Genomic DNA, 23083 nt, shown 5'->3' with positions numbered 1-23083 from the left:
ACTCAGCTATTTCAATGCTAAATTATATGCTAATTCCTTTGTCAAGGGGTGCCTCTGCGGATATGTATGCTTTAACTTAGCTATTTCAATGCTAAATTCTATGCTAATTCCTTTGTCAAGGGGTGCCTCTGCGGATGTGTATGCTTTAACTTTTAACATAGCTATTTCTGTGACCAGTCACAAGCTAATCACTCAGCCTTTTCAATGCTAAATTATATGCTAATTCCTTTGTCAAGGCGCTTTGTTTCCTCTCACACAGCTTAAAGGTCGTGATCTGAACGTGGCTCTTTCACTCCAGCGCTGTCCTACCAGACAGTCTCGTCCGTTCACCTGATGAAGGCCGCTTGTGTTGTGGCCGAAACGTCGTGAGAATATTATTGTGTTATTTTATTTTATCAATTTATTATTTTATTCTCATTCTACGTGACTTCACTGAAAGAACCAAAGAAGATGAATCATTGCAGTCACGAAAGCTTTAAATCGAAATTTAATGCATATATTATCAGAGTGTGTTTTTTGTTTGCGTTTTGACTGCAGGTATTGTGGTCAACGCAACCATGACTCCTTGTCTTAAAAAAGGTGTCAGTTTTGTTGCCAGATAAAAGGGTAAAAAAACAATGATCAACCATAAGACAATTTAGATTAAAGTTATCAGGCCAACTCCGCACTTTTGCGAGAAACATGGCTTCACCAATGATCTTAACACCTGTTGTTGTTGCCAGAAAAAATGGGAAAACAAATTCTGACACGTGTGACATTGATTCTCAATGTGGAGGGAGGACCCGGAGAAAAATCCACGTGACCACGGAGAGAGAGACACGCAAACTCCAAATATACAGCAGCAGCAGGCGTCAGGGTCGGGATCGAACCCACGACCTCCTGTGTACCAAGCGAGGTCGTTAACATTTTCCCACCATGGCACAGAAGGGTCCTGCCTAGTTTTTGTGGTAGAGGTGCGATGATGTTGCCGCTCCGTGTGTGTGATCCCAATTGAGTAATTTATAGATAATTGTTTTACAGCATTGGGATGTTTGACCAATATCAGTTACATTTTATGCTAATATTTATTTACTTACTATCAATGGCAAAGCCAGGCTTTTCAGGAAGGTGGGGGCAACCCCTCCAGCAATTAAAAATTGTCCCTTGCTCTTTATTCGACGCGTGTGCGGTGATCGAGGGGTGAATTTGAACCCCGTTTTGTGATCAGCATCGCGCTCGCTGAAGGTGTTGATGCCTTCAGCGAAGTCGTGTCCTGTATATACGCAACTGCGCACAATTCTGTGAGTCGCTTATAACCGCTTTGCCGTTACTTATTGCCAATTGTGGACTCAGACTATTAACCTATCATCTCATAGAGTCCCTGGCACGTAGTAATAATATGGGGGTTGCAAAATGCCGATTTATTACCAATAAACCCCAATGATCCGATCGAAATTAGGGATTTCGATCGGATCATTGGCTGGGCACGTGCCACCCCCCCCCCCCCTACTGGCTCCGCCAGTGCTTACTATGGGATGAAATCAGAGAAACCAGAGGAAACTGTACAAACAAATAAACTGCACACAGAAAGTCGCCAAAATCAGAAATCGAACCCAGACCCTGTTTGCTGTGATGCACAAGTGTTGACACTGCAGTGTGTGTAAGGCTGCCAACCTGCCGGGAGAGTTAGTGCAGAATTCTCAACAATAAGAAGAGACGGACCACAATATATATTCCGAGTTTTTTTTTTCCCTTAAATCAATCCTCAATATCATTCCCATCGTGCCACAAGCATCGTGACGTGAGATGCGTCATCCTTTCAGAGGTCTCTCAACCATCCGTGATGGAGAGCGACCAACGGAGGCGGATATCGTAGAGCTACTACAGAGCTCCCGTTCAAGTGACCTCCAGTTGACACGTCGCTCTGTTGTATGAGACTAATATCAGTTGCATGACGGTCAAACTGAAAAATGTTAAATTCTCAGAGCTGGAATCTTAGCCAAATTAAGTGCAGAAGCAAATTTAATAGGATTTATTTTGTGTGCGGTCATTTGGTGACCTGGCCGAGACCGTAAACTTGCTACACTTAAGAAGCCGGTTTAATCATAACTCAGTGTCTGTGAGGCTAGGGATCTCTTTGTAATGTCTATGGGTCTCTGTAAATCTATGGGTCTCGATGCGAGTCATGAGTAGCCGGGATGAGACCTTCAGCTACCTTACACTTGAGCACCCGGCATTGTTACAGCTCAGTCCCTGTGACACTATGGATCTCAATCTAATGTCTGCAGGGTCTCCGTACATTTATGGGTCTCTATGTGAGTCTATTGGTCTCTGTGTGAGTCTGTGGGTCTCTGTGTGAGTCTATGGGTCACTATGTGAGTCTATGTGTCTCTATGTGAGTCTATGGGTCTCTATGTGAGTCTATGGGTCTCTATCTGAGTCTATGGGTCTCTATGTGAGTCTATGGGTCTCTATGTGAGTCTATGGGTCTCTATGTGAGTATTTGAGTCTCTATGTGAGTCTATGGGTCTTTATGTGAGTCTATGTGTCACTGTGTGAGTCTATGGGTCCCTATGTGAGACTATGGGTCTCTATGTGAGTCTATGGGTCTCTATGTGAGTATTTGAGTCTCTATGTGAGTAAATGGGTCTCTATCTGAGTCTATGGGTCTCTATGTGAGTCTATGGGTCTCTATGTGAGTCTATGGGTCTCTATGTGAGTATTTGAGTCTCTATGTGAGTCTATGGGTCTCTATGTGAGTCTATGGGTCTCTATGTGAGTATATGGGTCTCTATGTGAGTCTATGGGTCTCAATGTGAGTCTATGGGTCTCTATGTGAGTCTATGGGTCTCTATGTGAGTCTATGGGTCTCTATCTGAGTCTATGGGTCTCTATGTGAGTCTATGTGTCTCTATGTGAGTCTATGGGTCCCTATGTGAGTCTATGGGTCTTTATGTGAGTCTATGGGTCTCTATGTGAGTCTATGGGTCCCTGTGTGAGTTTATGGGTCTCTATGTGAGTCTATGGGTCTCTATATGTGAGTCTATGGGTCTCTATGTGAGTCTATGGGTCTCTTTGTGAGTCTATGGGTCTCTATGTGAGTCTATGGGTCCCTGTGTGAGTCTATGGGTCTCTATGTGAGTCTATGGGTCCCTGTGTGAGTTTATGGGTCTCTATGTGAGTCTATGGGTCTCTATATGTGAGTCTATGGGTCTCTATGTGAGTCTATGGGTCTCTATGTGAGTCTATGGGTCTCTTTGTGAGTCTATGGGTCTCTATGTGAGTCTATGGGTCTCTATGTGAGCATTTTAGTCTCTATGTGAGTCTATGGGTCACTATGTGAGTCTATGTGTCTCTATGTGAGTCTATGGGTCTCTATGTGAGTCTATGGGTCTCTATGTGAGTCTATGGGTCTCTATGTGAGTCTATGGGTCTCTATGTGAGTCTATGGGTCTCTATGTGAGTCTATGGGTCTCTATGTGAGTCCATGGGTCTCTATGTGAGTCTATGGGTCTCAATGTGAGACTATGGGTCTCTATGTGAGTCTATGGGTCTCTATGTGAGTATTTGAGTCTCTATGTGAGTCTATGGGTCACTATGTGAGTCTATGTGTCTCAATGTGAGTGTATGGGTCTCTATGTGAGTGTATGGGTCTCTATGTAAGTCTATGGGTCTCTATGTAAGTCTATGGGTCTCTATGTGAGTTTATGGGTCTCTATGTGAGTCTATGGGTCTCTATGTGAGTCTATGGGTCTCTATGTGAGTCTATGGGTCTCTATGTGAGTCTATGGGTCTCTATGTGAGTCTATGGGTCTCTATGTGAGTCTATGGGTCCCTGTGTGAGTTTATGGGTCTCTATGTGAGTCTATGGGTCTCTATGTGAGTCTATGGGTCTCTATGTGAGTCTATGGGTCTCTATGTGAGTCTATGGGTCCCTGTGTGAGTTTATGGGTCTCTATGTGAGTCTATGGGTCTCTATGTGAGTCTATGGGTCTCTATGTGAGTCTATGGGTCTCTTTGTGAGTCTATGGGTCTCTATGTGAGACTATGGGTCTCTATGTGAGTCTATGTATCTCTATGTGAGTCTATGGGTCTCTATGTGAGTCTATGGGTCTCTATGTGAGTATTTGAGTCTCTATGTGAGTCTATGGGTCTCTATGTGAGTCTATGGGTCTCTATGTGAGTCTATGGGTCTCTATGTGAGTCTATGGGTCTCTATGTGAGTCTATGGGTCTCTATGTGAGTATATGGGTCTCTATGTGAGTCCATGGGTCTCTATGTGAGTCTATGGGTCTCTATGTGAGTCTATGGGTCTCTATGTGAGTCTATGGGTCTCTATGTGAGTCTATGGGTCCCTATGTGATTCTATGGGTCTCTATGTGAGTCTATGGGTCTCTATGTGAGTCTATGGGTCTCTATGTGAGTATTTGAGTCTCTATGTGAGTCTATGGGTCTCTATGTGAGTCTATGGGTTTCAATGTGAGTCTATGGGTCTCTATGTGAGTCTATGGGTCCCTATGTGAGTCTATGGGTGTCTATGTGAGTCTATGGGTCTCTATGTGAGTCTATGGGTCTCTATGTGAGTCTATGGGTCTCTATGTGAGTCTATGGGTCTCTATGTGAGTCTATGGGTCTCAATGTGAGTCTATGGGTCTCTTTGTGAATCTATGGGTCCCTATGTGAGTCTATGGGTCTCTATGTGAGTCTATGGGTCTCTATGTGAGTCTATGGGTCCCTATGTGAGTCTATGGGTCTCTATGTGAGTCTATAGGTCCCTGTGTGAGTTTATGGGTCTCAATGTGAGTCTATGGGTCCCTGTGTGAGTTTATGGGTCCCTATGTGAGTCTATGGGTCTCTATGTGAGTCTATGGGTCTCTGTGTGAGTCTATGGGTCTCTATGTGAGTCTATGGGTCTCTATGTGAGTCTATGGGTCTCTATGTGAGTCTATGGGCCTCTATGTGAGTCTATGGGCCTCTTTGTTAGTCTATGGGTCTCTATGTGAGACTATGGGTCTCTATGTGAGTCTATGTGTCTCTATGTGAGTCTATGGGTCTCTATGTGAGTCTATGGGTCTCTATGTGAGTATTTGAGTCTCTATGTGAGTCTATGGGTCTCTATGTGAGTCTATGGGGCTCTATGTGAGTAGTTGAGTCTCTATGTGAGTCTATGGGTCTTTATGTGAGTATTTGAGTCTCTATGTGAGTCTATGGGTCTTTATGTGAGTCTATGGGTCTCTATGTGAGTCTATGGGTCTCAATGTGAGTCTATGGGTCTCTATGTGAGTCTATGGGTCTCTACGCTAGTCATTAGTAGCCGGGCTCAGACCAAGAAGTCGCTACACTTGAGAACCCAGTTTCATCGCAGACGGGAAGCCGAAACCTGGTACCCCAGGATCACAGCGGCCGCCGGCTGGACGCCCTCCGAAACTTTCCGAGCCGACCCGGCCGCTCGCCCTACCGGACGCGCGCAGATGACCCAACAGCTGCGTCCTCTTGCCGACGATCATCTCCATGGTGCCCCGGCTCAGGAAGCTTCGCTCGCAGAAGGAGCGCTCCGAGCCTCCGGCGCACGCCTTCTGCCACGCCTGGCAGGACGGAGACGCAGACAGCGCAACGGAAATAAACTTTTTAAAGAGGCGGCGGTGACGTGGCCCGGCAGGAGATGCAGCAGAGGTTCACGGTTCGAATCTGGCGGGCCGGCCCTGGTTTTTTTGGTTGCGGGATGTTAACTACCTCGCCTGGTATACGGGATGTCGTGAGTTTTATCCTGACCCCTGATGCCCGCTGCACACGTGGAGTTTGCATATTCTCCCCGTGGTCGCGTGGATGTTTCTCCGTTTTTTGTTCTCTCTCCGCATTCAGAAACGTGCGTTTCAGAAGTATTTGGCTGCGTTAAATTTCCACGCAATAAGCCACTTCATTGGGCTATCGTCTGTCGGCCAGGTCGCTTCTGAAAAAGAGCCACGTAGCTCGATGGCCCTCGCTTGATAAAATAATAAAAAAAATTGACTGCCTTAGAGTGTTCTTCTTTGGTTCTTTCGGTAAAGTCACGTAGAATGAGAATAAAACAATACATTGATTAAAAAAATAACAGGTCCCTGCAGGGTGGGCTGGTAGGACAAGTCTCTGCGCTGTCTATTGCTGATTTTACACCCAACAGCACGAGATTTCACTTCGTTAAAGTATTGAAAGGGGACGGACGGACGGACACATTAATCTATTGCAGGCTGGTACACTCAGTTTACAACTTCGTTCCTACCAGTATAACACAATAATATTCTCACGACGTTTCGGCCATAACACAAGTGGCCACAACACAAGTGGCCGAAACATCGTGAGAATTTTATTGTTATTTTATTTGATCAATTTATTATTTTATTCTCATTCTACGTGGTGACTTTACCGAAAGAACCAAAGAAGATGAATCCTTGCAGTCACGAAAGCTTTAAATAGAAATGCCTTAGAGTGGATGTTACAGATCCTTAAATGCGTCATGCTCCAAAACGTGCCATTTTCAAAATATTACACCACCGCTTGGATCGCACTTTCAGGAGCAAAAAAATCGATGCCCGCTGTAGACGGACGAATTTCCCGCGTGCAGGCCCAGGTGCTGAGCCACCTCGTGGTGCCGCACAGGGGGTGCCCCTTCGTAGCGCGTCCAGGGTGAGGTGTGATGATGCGTGTCGCCTATCGGTATTCAGTTTCATTTATTTGGTGCAGGCAGGCGAGCCCTGTGAGCCGTTCGGCTCTTGAATCGTGGTGCCACGGCAACAAAGCAACAAAACGCGAACGAGAAAAACATCTTAAAGTGACTGCTACGTGTGACTCTGTGACTTTGTGCAAAAACAGAAAATCCAGGAAAAAAACAGCAAAATATTCCAGAAAAAGCACCGTGTAAACCACCAACGCTGTGTGCAAAAATCCCAGTGGGATGCAAGTCAAACAACAACAACAACCACAAGACAACTTAGATTTAAGGCCATCAGTCGAACTCCGTACTACAACAAACAAACATGGCCAAAACCAAAAAACGCAGTGGGCTTCGACGACAAATTATATCCAGAAAAATGTATATTTTTTTGGGTTAGATCACGCAAATATAAATGTGTCGTTAAACCCGCCACCGCCCGACACGGCCAATAAGTAAGGTTTGTTTGTGCTTGAATTTTAAATGTGGTGGGTTTACTCTCCCAACACACCGGTGTGCTGAAGACGAAACTCATTCTGTTGATGTGACAAACCTCACAAATTGGCTGCGTCGGGTGGTGGCGATAACCGACAACAAAAAACCTTTATTATGGATGTCGCTTATCACGTGGAAAGCGCTCTCCGAAATGCCACAGTGTAACGGAGTGGCGCTCGATGAAATGCAAATCTCACAGACCGACCGACATGCCAAACACACCCCTCCCTCCCTCCCACCCACCCACGTGACAACTGCAACCTGCGTCAGTCACCCCACCTGGAATGCCCGGAGCAGGGCCATGTGATCGCTGAACGTGAAGGCGGCGAGATTCCTGCGCGAGAAGGCGGCGGCAGCGCGTCTGTGCGCCGGCTGGCCGGGCGGCGCGAAGGGGTCGCGGCAGGCGAGCGAGCAGGCGATGGTGAGCACCGGGTCGAGGCACTTGAGCACGACGCCGTGCAGCACCATCTTGCTCAGGTGAGGCTCCGCGGGCAGGTCCAGCAGGCGATGACCCAGCTCCGTCAGGTCCTCCCGGTCGTCCATCGCGTCGATCGCCTGCGAGCACGAACACGCTCGCGCGTTCCTGGGTTGATGCCTTCGCGTCGTCGTCAGCCACGGCGCTTTGGGGGTCTGGCCCCCGTGACGCTTCACGCGGCCTTAGAGAGCACGCGGACCGGCGCGAGCGCCGCGGTGATGTCGCCGCCGCTCGGCGGCGAACGGCGGTCATCGTCGAGTTTTGATTCCCGCTCGAGGCCAACGCCGCCGACAATTATCTGAACCGATCCTAAAATGGCCTGCCTTTAATGAGTACCACCAGGTGCGGTGTGTGTAAACATTACCACTCGGGGAGACAGAGATGATGGCCGGCTGCGGTGCTGGCAACCCACCCACCCCCGGTGCGTGCGGCGCCGGCCTTCGTGCACGCTTGCTACCGGCACCTTGCCCCCGAAACGTCTGACAAGGCTACGTGGGGGATATTTGTCTCTGTGCCGTGAGCTCGCTTTGCGTTACGAACCCAGCGACCCGGGGTTTTTGTTTTTCTCCTTCGTACGTATATTGTTGCGACTCAATTGGTTTTTGGGTCAGGCCACGTGAATTTCCACGCACGCACACACACACGCACACACACACGCGCGCACACACACACACACGCACACACACACGCGCACACACACGCACACACACATGCGCGCACACACACACGCACACACACACGCACACACGCACGCGCACACACGCGCACGCACACGCACGCACACCACCGCACCGCACCTTGAGGATCTGCAGGGCGTTGCGGACGATGAGATTGGGCGGGGGATCCGGAGCCTTGGCCAGGAACTCGGCGACCGGCATGCAGGCCGGCGCCAGCAGCTTGGTGTGCAGGCACAGTTCCTGCAGCGGCAGCGGCAGCGGCAGCGGCAGAGGTGGTGCAGGTGATCCCCCCCCCCCAAAATAAATATCACCGTGATGGCACCCCCCCTCCCGTTGATCCTCTTTTTCTATTCTTTAAAAGCGTTGTAATAATAATAACAACAACAACAGTATCCTATGACGCTACACATTAGTTATTTATGAGGACCGAATCGCTTATTACAGCCACTACCAAGAAAATGAAAACCCGATTACCAAGAAAAAAAATCTCAAATGAATAAACGAATTAATGATTCTCGATTTGAGGCTTTCGTGACTGCAGGAATCCACAGTGTTTGGTTTTTTTGGTAAAACATCACGATGTTTCAATCGCAACACAGCAAGCGAAAAAAAACAATCCAGCAGTGGAACAGCTGAACCAGCGAGAGAGCTGTCACAGCAACAAGAGGCCAGGACCCTGGACCAGCCTTCCAGCCCTTTTGAGGGCTAAGGCTCGCCATACCCGGCGGTCAGGACCCACCGGGGCCAGCGGTGGGTCAGATAGCCTCCCCTAGGTCCAAGCCGGAGGACTCTAGGCTAGGATAGCGGTAGACGTGTGAGTCCCACCAAGTCCGGAGGCTGTACCTCCTTAGGTATCAAGGAGGTTAGCGGTAGACGTGCAAGTCCCGCCAAGCTAGGAGGTTAGCGGTAGACGTGCGAGTCCCGCCAAGCTAGGAGGCTGTACCTCCCTAGGGTATCGGGTGAGGGGACAGAATATCCCTCTGTGTGTGTTAAGGATTGTGTAAGGAACAGTTACAATAAACAGAGTGTGCCTCCTGAGAAGTTTACTCGTCTTTACAACACTACATATTTGCGGTCTACACCACGGAGCCGCCGTTGACCCTGGCTATTGACCGAGCAACGCAACAGGTTCCTACCAGCTCCCTCCGCAGGAGAATGTTTTATATTCTGGAAAAATCTATTCCGGCAAAATTGCCCGATGATGCGGGGACGTAATTGCCGGCAAAACGTTGTACTGCTGAAATCGTAATTGTTGCGGATTCACTCTCCAACACTGCCGGTGGTGCCGAAGTAGTAAACTGATTGGCGCGTTTTGTTGACGTGACAAAACCTTGCTGGCTGGAGGGGTTGTACGACAACGCGTCGCTGTTGTGCTCACGTGTCGACCTGAACCATTCATGATGGATCATCACCCACCGTACACAACGCAAGCCGTTTCCTACACTCACGTCACACGCGTCACAAGACGTGGCGCATTCCGGGGCACTCTTGGTCAGGGGCTATGATTCTGCTGATGACGATGATGAAGTTGGCGACGATGAAGTTGGCGATGATGATAAATATTGGCGATGATGAAGATGGCGATGATTATAAATATTGGCGATGATGAAGATGGCGATGATGATAAATATTGGCGATTATGAAGATGGCGATGATGATAAATATTGGCGATGATGAAGATGGCGATGATGATAATAAATATTGGCGATGATGAAGATGGCGATGATGATAAATATTGGCGATGATGATAAATATTGGCGATGATGATAAATATTGGCGATGATGATAAATATTGGCGATGATGAAGATGGCGATGATAAATATTGGCGATGATGAAGATGGCGATGATAAATATTGGCGATGATGAAGATGGCGATGATGATAAATATTGGCGATGATGAAGATGGCGATGATGATAATAAATATTGACGATGATGAATATTGACGATGATGAACGTCTATCCCTGGGATACTGAAGAGAGGCACAGTGAGCCAGAGCGTCACACCGCTGACGGTGTCCACCGGCCGTGGCTTCGTGAGGATCGTCGAAAAATCTCTTCAGAACGGGGGCCAACGTCAGCCTGAAGGCCCTCGACGGCACGCGACGGCGCCCCCCTCACCCCCCCTCCCCGGGGGTGTTCGCTGTGAGCGCTGCGAGCGCTTCGTATTCATCAGTTGCGCCGGGCGAGTATTTGTTGGTGGTCTGCGACTCGCCGCGCCGTCTGGAACGCGCTCTTACCCTCGCGCGCCTTCTGGCTGCCCGTTGGCCCGCGTCGTCCGTACCTGCAGCGGCTCTCGAAGCAGCTCGGGGGCCTGGAACTCCGGCATGTTCCGGAAGCGCACCTTGCTGAACAGGTGGAAGCAGATGCCGGGGCGACACCTCCCAGCCCTGCCCCGACACAAAAAACGCAAAGAAGACGAGAGAGAGAGAGAGAATTCCCCCCGCGTGTGTGTTTATATCCCAGGCACTCGTTGTCGTTTCTTCCACAAATCGCGCCGTGGACGCGTCCCACGGGACCGGTGCCTCCGTCTCTGTCGACGCCGCCGTGTCCCACCGCTCGCGAGCGCAGCAGGTCACGCCAACACGAAGATTCCCCAACTGAGTCGCAAAGCACGGCGATGAAAAACCCCAGGTCGCTCGGTTCGTGGCGTGTCGTGTCCTCGTGACAGAAATGTAAACATCCTGCCCCCCCCCGTACGGCCTTTTACAGACCGCGGGAACAAGCGCCGCTAGCGGGCACCTACGAAGGGCCCGGCATTGCGGCTCAGGGGGAGGCGGGTGGCCGACGCCACGCCCGGCGCAGGAACGGTTTAGATGACCGTCGCCGCGGTTGACCGCGAGCGGGAATCGAACCAGGGTGGCCGGGTTCGTAGCGCAGCGTAGTGCTAAACCCCGACACTACGATGCATTCACTCACTCACTCACCCACTCACCTCACTAACAACGCTCACCCACTTTGCTTCTCCCCTTGCACTTTTTCGCTACAGAATTCACGCTCCCATCATCTCTTTTGCCCCGACGCGCTTACAGCCGGGGAACTATGCAAACGGTCGTGTTGGGAGCTACCGACAGCCCACTCGGTGACGAGTCACCTTGTACCAGATGAGATGACGTCGAGAGACGATGCATTTATGTACGTGTGTATAGTTGACATTCTCTCGCTAATCGGAGGTGCCAACAGTGTTGATGCACGCCCGTGAAAACCCATACCTGCCGCTCCTCTGGAGGCTGCTGGCCTGGGAAATCCAGACCGTCTTGAGCATGGTGGCCGAGGCGAGCGCGTCGTACGATTTCTGCAGGGCAGGACGGACGCACGGTCACCCAACCAGCGGCAAAACATTACCACCCCCGCTTATCTCTCCGAAAATTATAGCCATCATTTATTATTTTGCTTGTTCACCCGGGGGGGAATCGCCACCCAGTCTCAAAAAACTCTTTGTCTCAGGAGGGTCCTGCTAAGTATTCGCAATAGGGGGGGGTGGGGGGGGGGGGGTGGGACGATATTGCTACCCCAATTTGAGTAGTTTAACACGTGGGCTTTCGCGACCAATATTATTTCCTTGTTATATCGGAAAAAATCAGACTTCCTACCAGACAGTCTCGTCCCCTTCACCTGATGAAGGCCGCTTGTGTTGTGGCCGAAACGTCGTGTTAGAATATTATTATTGTGTTATTTTATTTTATCAATTTATTATTTTATTCTCATTCTACGTGGTGGTGACTTTACCGAAAGAACCAAAGAAGATGAATCATTGCAGTCACGAAAGCTTTAAATCGAAATTTAAATCCAAAAAACCTTATTATGAACCCAATTGAGTAATAATCTGCACTGGCTGGGAGGAGGAGGAGGGGGGGGGTGATATTAAAAAAATGGCCGGTGAAGCCGGTACACAATGGCCTACTCATCTCGAATGACGTCACGGGGTCTTTAACATTCCACCGAAGCAGACGCACGCGCAGTGGAAACGTATCGGATCGTTAAAACATTCGCGGCGATAGCCAGGGTGGCGCCTGCCAGATTCGAACCGTGAACCTCTTGCTGCTAGCGGCGAATGGGCTAGCCGGCGCACGGCAGCGTGACCGCCCCCCAAGTGAAAAAAAATTGTCTTCCACGAAACCGGTCCCTGGTGCCAAAAATGTTGAGGCTGCTGCTGTACAAGATGCAGCAGCAGCAGCAGCAGACACTCAGCATGAACAGAATATTATAAATACATTTTTTAAAATAATTAGCTAAATGAACAAAAAATGTAATAAGCGGAAGCGTATAAATAGGTCTTGAGGGGCATCTAAAAAAATGTACACAGATTCAGGGATCCCTGATATCTCGAGGAAGAGCGTTCCGTCGCTGATGCGCGCGTGTGTGCGCGTGTGTGTGCGTGCACGCGCTCTCTGCACGCGTGTGTCAGCACCTCCTTCACTTTCCCCGAGTCGATCACGAACACCACGTCGTTCAACGCGATGCCGCCCTCCGCTATATTCGTCGACAGGATCTTGCGACGGGGTTTGGGGGTTAAAACAGAAAATGAAAAGGGACGGAGCGAGCTGTGACCGCCTCCAGCCCGCACGCACACACACATACACACACACACATACACACACACATACACACACACATACACACACATACACACACATACACACACACACATACACACACACATACACAACAACAACAACAACAACCGCCATTCGCCACTAAGTGGCGGTGACGTCACCACGACGCTTGTGCCAGGCTATGTGCACCCTGAGGCCACGTGAAGTGTCGAACGCCCGCTGGCAGGAGGTCACGGGGCAGACCCAGGTGCCACGGGTCGACTGACTGAGATGACTGGCTGATGCACCACCTGTGCCCCCTACTGTGCCAACCTGCTGTGCTTTAGCCACCCGGCGCTCCGCTCGCTGTTGTGAGCGTCGCTCCTCCGCCCTCCGTTGTTGTTGGAGGGCGACTGCCTCCAACTGCCCAGTAGCATCCTTCACGAGCCTCCTCCACAGAGGCCGATCTTGACACCGCTGGTACCAGTCATCGGCAAGTCCACTCAGCTCCACGTCCTCCTGTACCACATCACTCCATCTCTTCTCTAGCCCGTGCCGCGCCCGCTTAGCCCCCTCAATCCGGCCAAACAAAAGCTGTTTCGGCATGCGGTGGCTGGGCATGCGGGCTACATGACCCAGCCATCGCAGCCTTGCCTGCCGGAGGAGCTCACCGATGGGACCCTGCCCAGATCTTTCAAGGATTTGTGAGCTCCTCACACAATCCAGTCTGGTTAAACCCAGGATGGAACGTAGGCAGGCCAGCCTAAATGTTTCTAACCGGCGAAGATGTTCCATTAGGGGGGTCCACGTTTCGCAAGCGTAGAGAAGGGAGGGAATGACCGTGGCCGAGAAGACCTGAAGCTTAGTGCGGAGCGACAGACCAGGTAGCTTCCACACAGCGTTACGCAGCCGATGAAAAGATATTGCCGCTCGACTGATTCGGAGTGAGACCTCAGCTGTTAAACTGGAGCCAGTCATAAGCACACTGCCCAGGTATGGGAAACTCTCCACTCTCTCCACAACTGCCCCATCACCGATTGGGAGTTGTGGGGGTGGAGTGTCCGATGGTACAAAATACCCAGGCAGGTGCTTAGTTTTGGTGGGGCTGATGGTAAGGCCCCACCTCTTAGTGGCACGCTCCAGTCTCAGCAGCAGCGTCTCCAACTCCTCCTCTGACTGAGCAGCTATTACCAAGTCATCAGCATACATAACGTGGTTGAGCAATAGGGAGCCATCCCTTGACCGCACCCGGGCATCGATTAGCCTCCCATTATATCTGTACCATATGGAGATTCCCCCGGTACAGCTATTGAAGGCTTCACGAACTACGTGGTCAAAATAGATGTTAAATAATGTGGGAGCCAGAGGACATCCCTGTCGCACCCCAAGGTGTACAGGGAATGGCTCTGACTCCCGGCCACGTAGTTTTACCCGGGCCCGCTCACCATCATGAAGGTCCTTAATGATCGTGAGCAGAGGGTCAGGTACTCCAAAAGCACGAAGAACGACCCAGAGCCCAGGCCTACTGATGGTATCATAGGCCTTGACCAGGTCAATAAAGCAGACACATACACACACACATACACATACACACACATACACACACATACACACACATACACACACACATACACACACGCACATACACACATACACACATACACACACATACACACATACACACACGCACACACACACACATACATACACACACATACACACACATACACACACACACATACACACACACATACACACGCACACGCACAAACACACACACACGCACACACACGCACACACACACACACACGCACACACACGCACACGTTCATCACCGTGAAAACAATCTTCTAAATCTAGACAGGATCGCCGCACCGCCGAACAAAATGGTCCCGTGGTTCAGTTTGCAAGCACGAGTTCACGTTTCGAAGTCGATGTTAGAAACATTTATGTTTCACGGAATGCGGTTCGTAAGTGCGGGTGTTCGTAAGTGCGGATATTCGTCAATGTGGGGTGTTCCTAAGTGCGGATGTTTGTAGGTCGAGGACCGCCCGTAATGAAAAACTATCATTTTAACCAAACTGTTGTTATACACAGTATCTGTTGTTTTAAATCTAAATTTAATTCTCGTTTTTTTTTTTACAAACGCATGTTGTCCAATTAGTGCGGTTGCTACGTATGGCGTGAAAGAAGTTCAACATCCATGACACCTACATTTTGATTTAAAGCTTCCGTGACTGCAGGGATTCATATTCTTGGTTCTTTCGGTAAAGTAATGTAGAAGGGAAACAATTGAATAATAAAAATATAAAACGATAAAATTCTCACGACGTTTCGACTGCAACACAAGCAATCATCATCAGGTGTGAAAACCACAACAAGAAAATTTGAAAAAAGTGGCGTATTTTTTAACGTTAGCACCACGGAGAGCGATTTGACAAGTTTCTTCAGATGGACGAGTCCATCTATGTTCGGAAAAGAGGAGGGGAGATGAAAAATAATGGATGCGGTCTAACACCTGCTTAAGAAGTCAGGAGTCAGGTGACTCGGTTATTCTGACGAAGACTTCATGGATTTGCACGTACAGGGCATTGCTTAGAAGCCTCAGCAACTCACAGCGGCCGACATCGCATTTCATCTCAATCGTTCCAAAGTCCTGCTGAGATGTAGCCAAGGGACCCCCCCCCCGGTGGCAGCTGTCCACTTGTGGCTCAAGGTGTACGCTGGGGCGTACCGAAAAACGGAAATTTGTCTATACAAGTTAAGCGGCGATGTTGCTTCGCGTTCTTCATTCCAAAATTAAGCAGTCTGTGAGTTAATGAATCTACCCCAACTGCACGCACGCAAATAAAACAAATCAGTTCAACAAACTTTGAACAGACTTTGAACATTCGAGCTCAATGTGTTATTATTATTATTTACGCTGCTTTACCCTGGAAAGGCCTCGCTGGCTTTCTCCACTGTCGTTCGTGAGCGTTTCTGCAGTAGGGGCGCGATGTCGCCGCCGCCGCTGTGCGCAATTCCAACTGAATCGTTCGCAAGGTTAATTTTTGTTGCAAGCGTTTGGATGTTTGCCCAATACCGGTAACACGGTGTGCAGGTTATCGATTCTAGATTTAAAGCTTTCGTGACTGCAAGGATCCATACTCTTTGGTTCTATTCGGTAAAGTCGCGTTAAAAAACAACAACAAAAAATAAAAATAAAAATTCACGACGTTTCGGGCCACAACACAAGTGGCCCTCATCAGGTGAAGGGAGCAGACTGTCTAGAGGACACCGCTGACCTCTAGACAGTCTGCTCCCTTCACCTGATGAAGGCCACTTGTGTTGTGGGCCGAAACGTCGTGAATTTTTTATTATTTTTTGTTGTTGTTTTTTTTAACGTGGCTTTACCGAATAGAACCAAAGAGTTTGGTGTGCAAGTTTTTTTGTTGTTTTTGCTACGGGAGAAAAGCCTCCGACAACCCGGAGGAAACCCAATGCACGACGGGGGGTTGAGTCGGGAGTCGAACCCAGGCTCTTCTCGCTGTGAGGCACGCGCGTTACCGCCGTCCTGCTCCCACCCCGGTGGACCAACATGGGAGCGACCAAGGCTAGAAGAGGAGACAACATTATAAAATACGCACAATTTTGCGGGTTCCCGGCGGCACGCTCCTGAGAACTCTCCTCTGGTCACACGTCTGCATGTTGGAGTGGAGGGTGAACACGTGGTACCTGCCACAACAAGCGACAGAGCTCTTTAGCGCCGACCGGCGGCCGACGAGTAGCGGCTCAAGCGGGGCGGGCCGCTGGATTCCCAAAACGTGAACCTCTGCAAACGAGCGGTGAGCTGCTGGGCGACGTCTAAACTAAACTATTTTTTTTATTTCACCAGGCAAGGCCCACTGAGCTTATGCAGCTCTTACTTAAAAGCAAAGGGCAGCTCGGCAAAGTGGCTTATCGCGCGGGAACACGCTGCGGCCAAATGCTCCGAACGCGTGACGGTGATTTTAAACGCGGAGGGAAAAACCGGAGGACCCCGGAGAAAATTCCACGCGACCACGCGGAAGAAAGAGACACACGCAGACTCCAAATACGCAGCAGGGGTCACAAGGTCGGCATCGAACCCACGACCTCCTGCATTCACGAGGCCAGGGAGGTGAACGTCGCACCCTCCTACCCGCTCCGTCTTATTTCGTAATACGCGCAATTTGCAAATGCAAGAAGCCGGGTCAAGGCAGCGAATCAAGTGAACAATTTACCCCTTTCAGTGGGGACCAGTCTGGTTTGGGGCAGCGGGACTGCTCCCCAACTTTCTACCCTCTTGCTTTTCACAACCGGTTTAGTTGACGTTGACGGTGTGTACTACGCGCGTCGCAGTGAGACGCGACGGGCCCCGTCCTTTGCCTCGATGATAAAAAAAAAATGTCCACGAGCAATCTGACCAATGGGACGCAACTAGGAGCGTTCTCGAGCAGAGTTCTTCGGTAAAATATCACGGACGGAGCTGAACGGAAGAAGGGTCTCGCGGTCGCCGAGAGAGTTGAGAGAAATGTTTCCGCGTGCGAGGTGGCAACCTTCACAAGGCGCTCACAGTCAGAAAACGACGATGATGACGATCGCCGTCGTCAAGGGCCCCTCGTACACACGGTACGAGCGCCAATGGCCATGCGTGCAGGCGGGCGGCTAACAGGGCCAAAAAACGCCGCCGAGCTGTATGTAGGACACGAGCCCGTACCTCCTCCCAGATGCGTACGCACGCACGTCCGCAGCGGCAGGCCACCCATCAGAGTCGGGAAGGTGGGTAAAGCGTACTCACTTGTGGCTCTGCCACGCAAATCTTTTGTCGTCCCAGAGAATGAGGTCCCGCAGCGCGATGATCTCATCGTAGCCCGGCAGAAAAATCAGCACAGCTCCTGAACAACAGCAGCACCAGCAGCACCAACAACAAACATCAGCAAAGAGCTCAACGGTATTTGTTTAAAGCTCTATCAGCTGAGGTTGAAAGAGTCAATGCACAAGTTCTCTCTGTCTGTCTGTCATTTGAAGGCGTGATTACTCTTGAAAAGTCTATTCAGTACGTGGCCATCAAACATGAAATAGGCGACGTTTCGGGCAACAGCTCTTCTTCATAACACGTGAACATGAATTGATCCAAGTGCTGGCTTGGATCCGCCGCTGCCTGGGGAACCACAGCACTTCCTTTCTCCAGCTATACAGCAGAGATGTTCTCCAACTGCATGCCGGTGTTATGATGATTATTTGTAGACTTTAAAAACACCCTTGCAAATTGCTTCTCTGGGATTATACAAAGCGGTGATCATTGCCTCTTGTTGGCCAGACTAATGCCCCGCTTACAGGCCAGGTGCCGTGTCACCTCGTGGCGCACAGGGACAGCTGCCACTGGTGGGGGGGGGGTTGCCCTTTCAAAAGTCTTGTTGAGATGTCACCAGTGAAAAGCGCAAATCGCTCCGAGACGCTCGCAGCGTGATGGAGGGCAGTTGTGTCAACAGCAAATCATTCCCATCATAATAATAACGATCACCGCCACCACCATCATCATCATCATCGCCGCCGCCATCATCATCATCACCACTGTCACCACCGTCACCATCACCACCATCATCACCACCACCATCATCACCACCACCATCACCACCACCATCATCACCACCACCACCATCATCACCACCATCACCACCACCATCATCACCATCACCATCACCACCATCATCACCACCACCATCACCACCACCATCATCACCACCACCACCACCACCATCATCACCATCACCATCACCACAGTCACCACCGTCACCACCACCACCACCACCATCACCACCACCATCACCACCACCATCACCACCACCACCATCACCACCACCATCATCACCACCACCATCACCATCGCCGCCGTCGTCCGGCCGGGGCGCGGTGGATGGCACCCACCATCGCTGGGGCTCTGGCAGATCTGGTTGAGGAGGTGCAGGATGAGATCGAGGTCCACCTTGTCGTCGTCGTCCAAGGTGTGGTGGTAGACGCCGAGCAGCTCACGGCACTCGGGGCTAAGCTCGGTGCTGGCGTTCGCCAGCTTGCTCTGGTCAGGCCCGGGCTCGCCTACCGAAGCCCTGGGAGACCGGGCGAGAAAAAACAGGGTGGTGAATTCAACTAAAAGTATTTTTTGTATTTTACCAGGCAAGGCCCACTGAGCTACATTGCTCTTTTTCGATAGCGACCCGGCCACAAATGATAGCTCAACGAAGCGGCTTATCACATGGAAATGTACAGCAGACGAACACTCTAACACGCGTGCTTCTAAAAATGTGGAGGGAAACACCGAAGGACCCGGAGAAAAATCCAGGTGACCACGGGGAGAGCATATACAGCAGGTGTCAGGGTCAGGATTGAATCCACGACCTCCTGTATATCAGGCGAGGTAGTTAACATCTCCTAGCCACCGTGGCGCCTCACACTGCTGGGTGGACAGAGGCAGTGAAAGAGGTTTAAGAGCGTTGGCCACATATTAATAATAAGCCATGATCGATCTACAGCTGGATCAGGGACATCCCAAGCTGTCACCATCCCTCATGGTCCTGCAATGCAAGAATCTATCCAGGCACCTGCAAATTACTGATTTAATCTCCACGGTGAATGTGTGTCTTGGCCGGTCGTGTTCTCATCTTCATCCTGCCGAAGCCCACTCATTAAAAAAGTAGTCAAATCACGTCTCAAACTCGTGTAAACCTTTTTAACGATAAAAACTATTTCTAACATTGATTTTCAGTGCCGGACGGAACATCTGACATGGCGACAGTGTGGTGAAAATTAGCCCTTGTGCAAGTGCCAGGTAAATCCCGACCGTGACGCGTTGTATATTTGGAGTCTACACGTTCTCCCCGTGGTCGCGTGGATTTGTCTCCGGGGTAAAATGTTGCATCGTGAGGTTGTGAGAGACTTGTCTTCGGGGTAGAATGTTGCATCGTGAGGTTGTGAGAGATTTGTCTCCGGGGTAAAATGTTGCATCGTGAGGTTGTGAGAGACTTGTCTCCGCGGTAGAATGTTGCATCGTGAGGTTGTGAGAGACTTGTCTCAGGGGTAAAATGTTGCATCGTGAGGTTGTGAGAGACTTGTCTCAGGGGTAGAATGTTGCATCGTGAGGTTGTGAGAGACTTGTCTCTGTGGTAGATTGTTGCATCGTGAGGTTGTGAGAGACTTGTCTCAGGGGTAGATTGTTGCATCATGACGTTGTGAAAGACTTGTCTCTGGGGTAGAATGTTGCATCGTGAGGTTGTGAGAGACTTGTCTCAGGGGTAGAATGTTGCATCGTGAGGTTGTGAGAGACTTGTCTCTGTGGTAGATTGTTGCATCGTGAGGTTGTGAGAGACTTGTCTCAGGGGTAGATTGTTGCATCATGACGTTGTGAAAGACTTGTCTCTGGGGTAGAATGTTGCATCGTGAGGTTGTGAGAGACTTGTCTCTGGGGTAGATTGTTGCATCGTGAGGTTGTGAGACACTTGTGTCCGGGGTAGATTGTTGCATCGTGAGGTTGTGAGAGACTTGTCTCTGGGGTAGATTGTTGCATCGAGAGGTTGTGAGAGACTTGTCTCTGGGGTAGAATGTTGCATCGTGAGGTTGTGAGAAACTTGTCTCTGGGGTAGATTGTTGCATCGTGAGGTTGTGAGAGACTTGTCTCCGGGGTTAGATTGTTGCATCGTGAGGTTCTGAGAGACTTGTCTCTGGGGTAGATTGTTGCATCGTGAGGTTGTGAGAGACTTGTCTCCGGGGTAGATTGTTGCATCGTGAGGTTGTGAGAGACTTGTCTCTGGGGTTAGATTGTTGCATCGTGAGGTTGTGAGAGACTTGTCTCTGGGGTAGATTGTTGCATCGTGAGGTTGTGAGAGACTTGTCTCCGGGGCAGATTGTTGCATCGTTTGGTTCTGAGAGACTTGTCCTCGGGGTAGAATGTTGCATCGTGAGGTTGTGAGAGACTTGTCCTCGGGGTAGATTGTTGCATCTTGAGGTTGTGAGAGACTTGTCTCAGGGTTAGATTGTTGCATCGTGAAGTTGTGAGAGACTTGTCTCCGGGGTTAGATTGTTGCATCGTGAGATTGTGAGAGACTTGTCTCCGGGGTAGATAGTTGCATCGTGAGGTTGTGAGAGACTTGTCTCTGGGGTAGATTGTTGCATCGTGAGATTGTGAGAGACTTGTCTCAGGGGTAGATTGTTGCATCGTGAGGTTGTGAGAGACTTGTCTCCAGGGTAGATTGTTGCATCGTGAGGTTGTGAGAGACTTGTCTCCGGGGTAGATTGTTGCATCGTGAGCTTGTGAGAGACTTGTCTCAGGGGTAGATTGTTGCATCGTGAGGTTGTGAGAGACTTGTCTCTGGGGTAGAATGTTGCATCGTGAGGTTGTGAGAGACTTGTCTCTGGGGTTAGATTGTTGCATCGTGAGGTTGTGAGAGACTTGTCTCCGGGATTAGATTGTTGCATCGTGAGGTTGTAAGAGAGTTGTCTCAGGGGTAGAATGTTGCATCGTGAGGTTGTGAGAGACTTGTCTCTGGGGTAGAATGTTGCATCGTGAGGTTGTGAGAGACTTGTCTCTGGGGTAGAATGTTGCATCGTGAGGTTGTGAGAGACTTGTCTCCGGGGTAGATTGTTGCATCGTGAGGTTCTGAGAGACTTGTCTCAGGGGTAGAATGTTGCATCGTGAGGTTGTGAGAGACTTGTCTCTGGGGTAGATTGTTACATCGTGAGGTTCTGAGAGACTTGTCTCCGGGGCAGATTGTTGCATCGTTAGGTTGTGAGAGACTTGTCCTCGGGGTAGATTGTTGCATCGTGAGGTTGTGAGAGACTTGTCTCCGGGGTTAGATTGTTGCATCGTGAGGTTGTGAGAGACTTGTCTCCGGGGTAGATTGTTGCATCGTGAGGTTGTGAGAGACTTGTCTCAGGGGTAGATTGTTGCATCGTGAAGTTGTGAGAGACTTGTCTCCGGGGTTAGATTGTTGCATCGTGAGGTTGTGAGAGACTTGTCTCCGGGGTAGATTGTTGCATCGTGAGGTTGTGAGAGACTTGTCTCTGGGGTAGATTGTTGCATCGTGAGATTGTGAGAGACTTGTCTCAGGGGTAGATTGTTGCATCGTGAGGTTGTGAGAGACTTGTCTCTGGGGCAGAATGTTGCATCGTGAGGTTGTGAGAGACTTGTCTCAGGGGTAGAATGTTGCATCGTGAGGTTGTGAGAGACTTGTCTCTGGGGTAGATTGTTGCATCGTGAGGTTCTGAGAGACTTGTCTCCGGGGCAGATTGTTGCATCGTGAGGTTGTGAGAGACTTGTCTCAGGGGTTAGATTGTTGCATCGTGAGGTTGTGAGAGACTTGTCTCTGGGGTAGATTGTTGCATCGTGAGGTTCTGAGAGACTTGTCCTCGGGGTAGAATGTTGCATTGTGAGGTTGTGAGAGACTTGTCTCAGGGGTAGATTGTTGCATCGTGAGGTTCTGAGAGACTTGTCTCCGGGGCAGATTGTTGCATCGTGAGGTTGTGAGAGACTTGTCTCCGGGGCAGATCGTTGCATCGTGAGGTTGTGAGAGACTTGTCTCTGGGGTAGATTGTTGCATCGTGAGGTTGTGAGAGACTTGTCTCTGGGGTAGATTGTTGCATCGTGAGGTTCTGAGAGACTTGTCTCCGGGGCAGATTGTTGCATCGTGAGGTTGTGAGAGACTTGTCTATGGGGTTAGATTGTTGCATCGTGAGGTTGTGAGAGACTTGTCTCTGGGGTAGATTGTTGCATCGTGAGGTTCTGAGAGACTTGTCTCTGGGGTAGATTGTTGCATCGTGAGGTTGTGAGAGACTTGTCTCCGGGGTAGATTGTTGCATCGTGAGGTTGTGAGAGACTTGTCTCTGGGGTAGATTGTTGCATCGTGAGGTTGTGAGAGGCTTGTCTCAGGGGTAGATTGTTGCATCGTAAGGTTGTGAGAGACTTGTCTCTGGGGTAGAATGTTGCATCGTGCGGCTGTGAGAGACTTGTCTCCGGGCTAGATTGTTGCATCGTGAGGTTGTGAGAGACTTGTCTCAGGGGTTATAATGTTGCATCGTGAGGTTGTGAGAGACTTGTCTCCCGGGTAGAATGTTGCATCATAAGGTTGTGAGAGACTTGTCTCTGGGGTAGATTGTTGCATCGTGAGGTTGTGAGAGACTTGTCTCCGGGGTAGAATGTTGCATCGTGAGGTTGTGAGAGACTTGTCTCTGGGGTAGAATGTTGC

General features: G+C 50.0%; 1 protein-coding gene across 1 annotated transcript in view; it reads right to left on the bottom strand.

Moving 5' to 3' along the window:
- LOC142905345 (3'-5' RNA helicase YTHDC2-like) overlaps positions 1-23083 on the bottom strand; it is a 56512-nt gene that overhangs the window by 10870 nt on the left and 22559 nt on the right. The window contains exons 12-20 of the mRNA XM_076060084.1: positions 18777-18955; positions 17647-17743; positions 16475-16562; positions 12725-12805; positions 11526-11608; positions 10598-10703; positions 8435-8554; positions 7442-7717; positions 5438-5564 (exon numbers count right to left, since the gene is read on the bottom strand). Coding sequence (XP_075916199.1) covers positions 5438-5564; positions 7442-7717; positions 8435-8554; positions 10598-10703; positions 11526-11608; positions 12725-12805; positions 16475-16562; positions 17647-17743; positions 18777-18955 — 1157 coding nt within the window. The remainder of the gene's footprint in view (positions 1-5437; positions 5565-7441; positions 7718-8434; positions 8555-10597; positions 10704-11525; positions 11609-12724; positions 12806-16474; positions 16563-17646; positions 17744-18776; positions 18956-23083) is intronic.

Source organism: Petromyzon marinus, unplaced genomic scaffold (assembly GCF_048934315.1).
Source record: "Petromyzon marinus isolate PM22_M1 ecotype Great Lakes invasive population unplaced genomic scaffold, UKy_Petmar_22M1.pri1.0 PM_G_Scaffold_15, whole genome shotgun sequence".
NCBI classification, from domain to species: Eukaryota; Metazoa; Chordata; class Hyperoartia; order Petromyzontiformes; family Petromyzontidae; genus Petromyzon; species Petromyzon marinus.
This window is presented reverse-complemented; position numbering and strand designations above follow the sequence as displayed.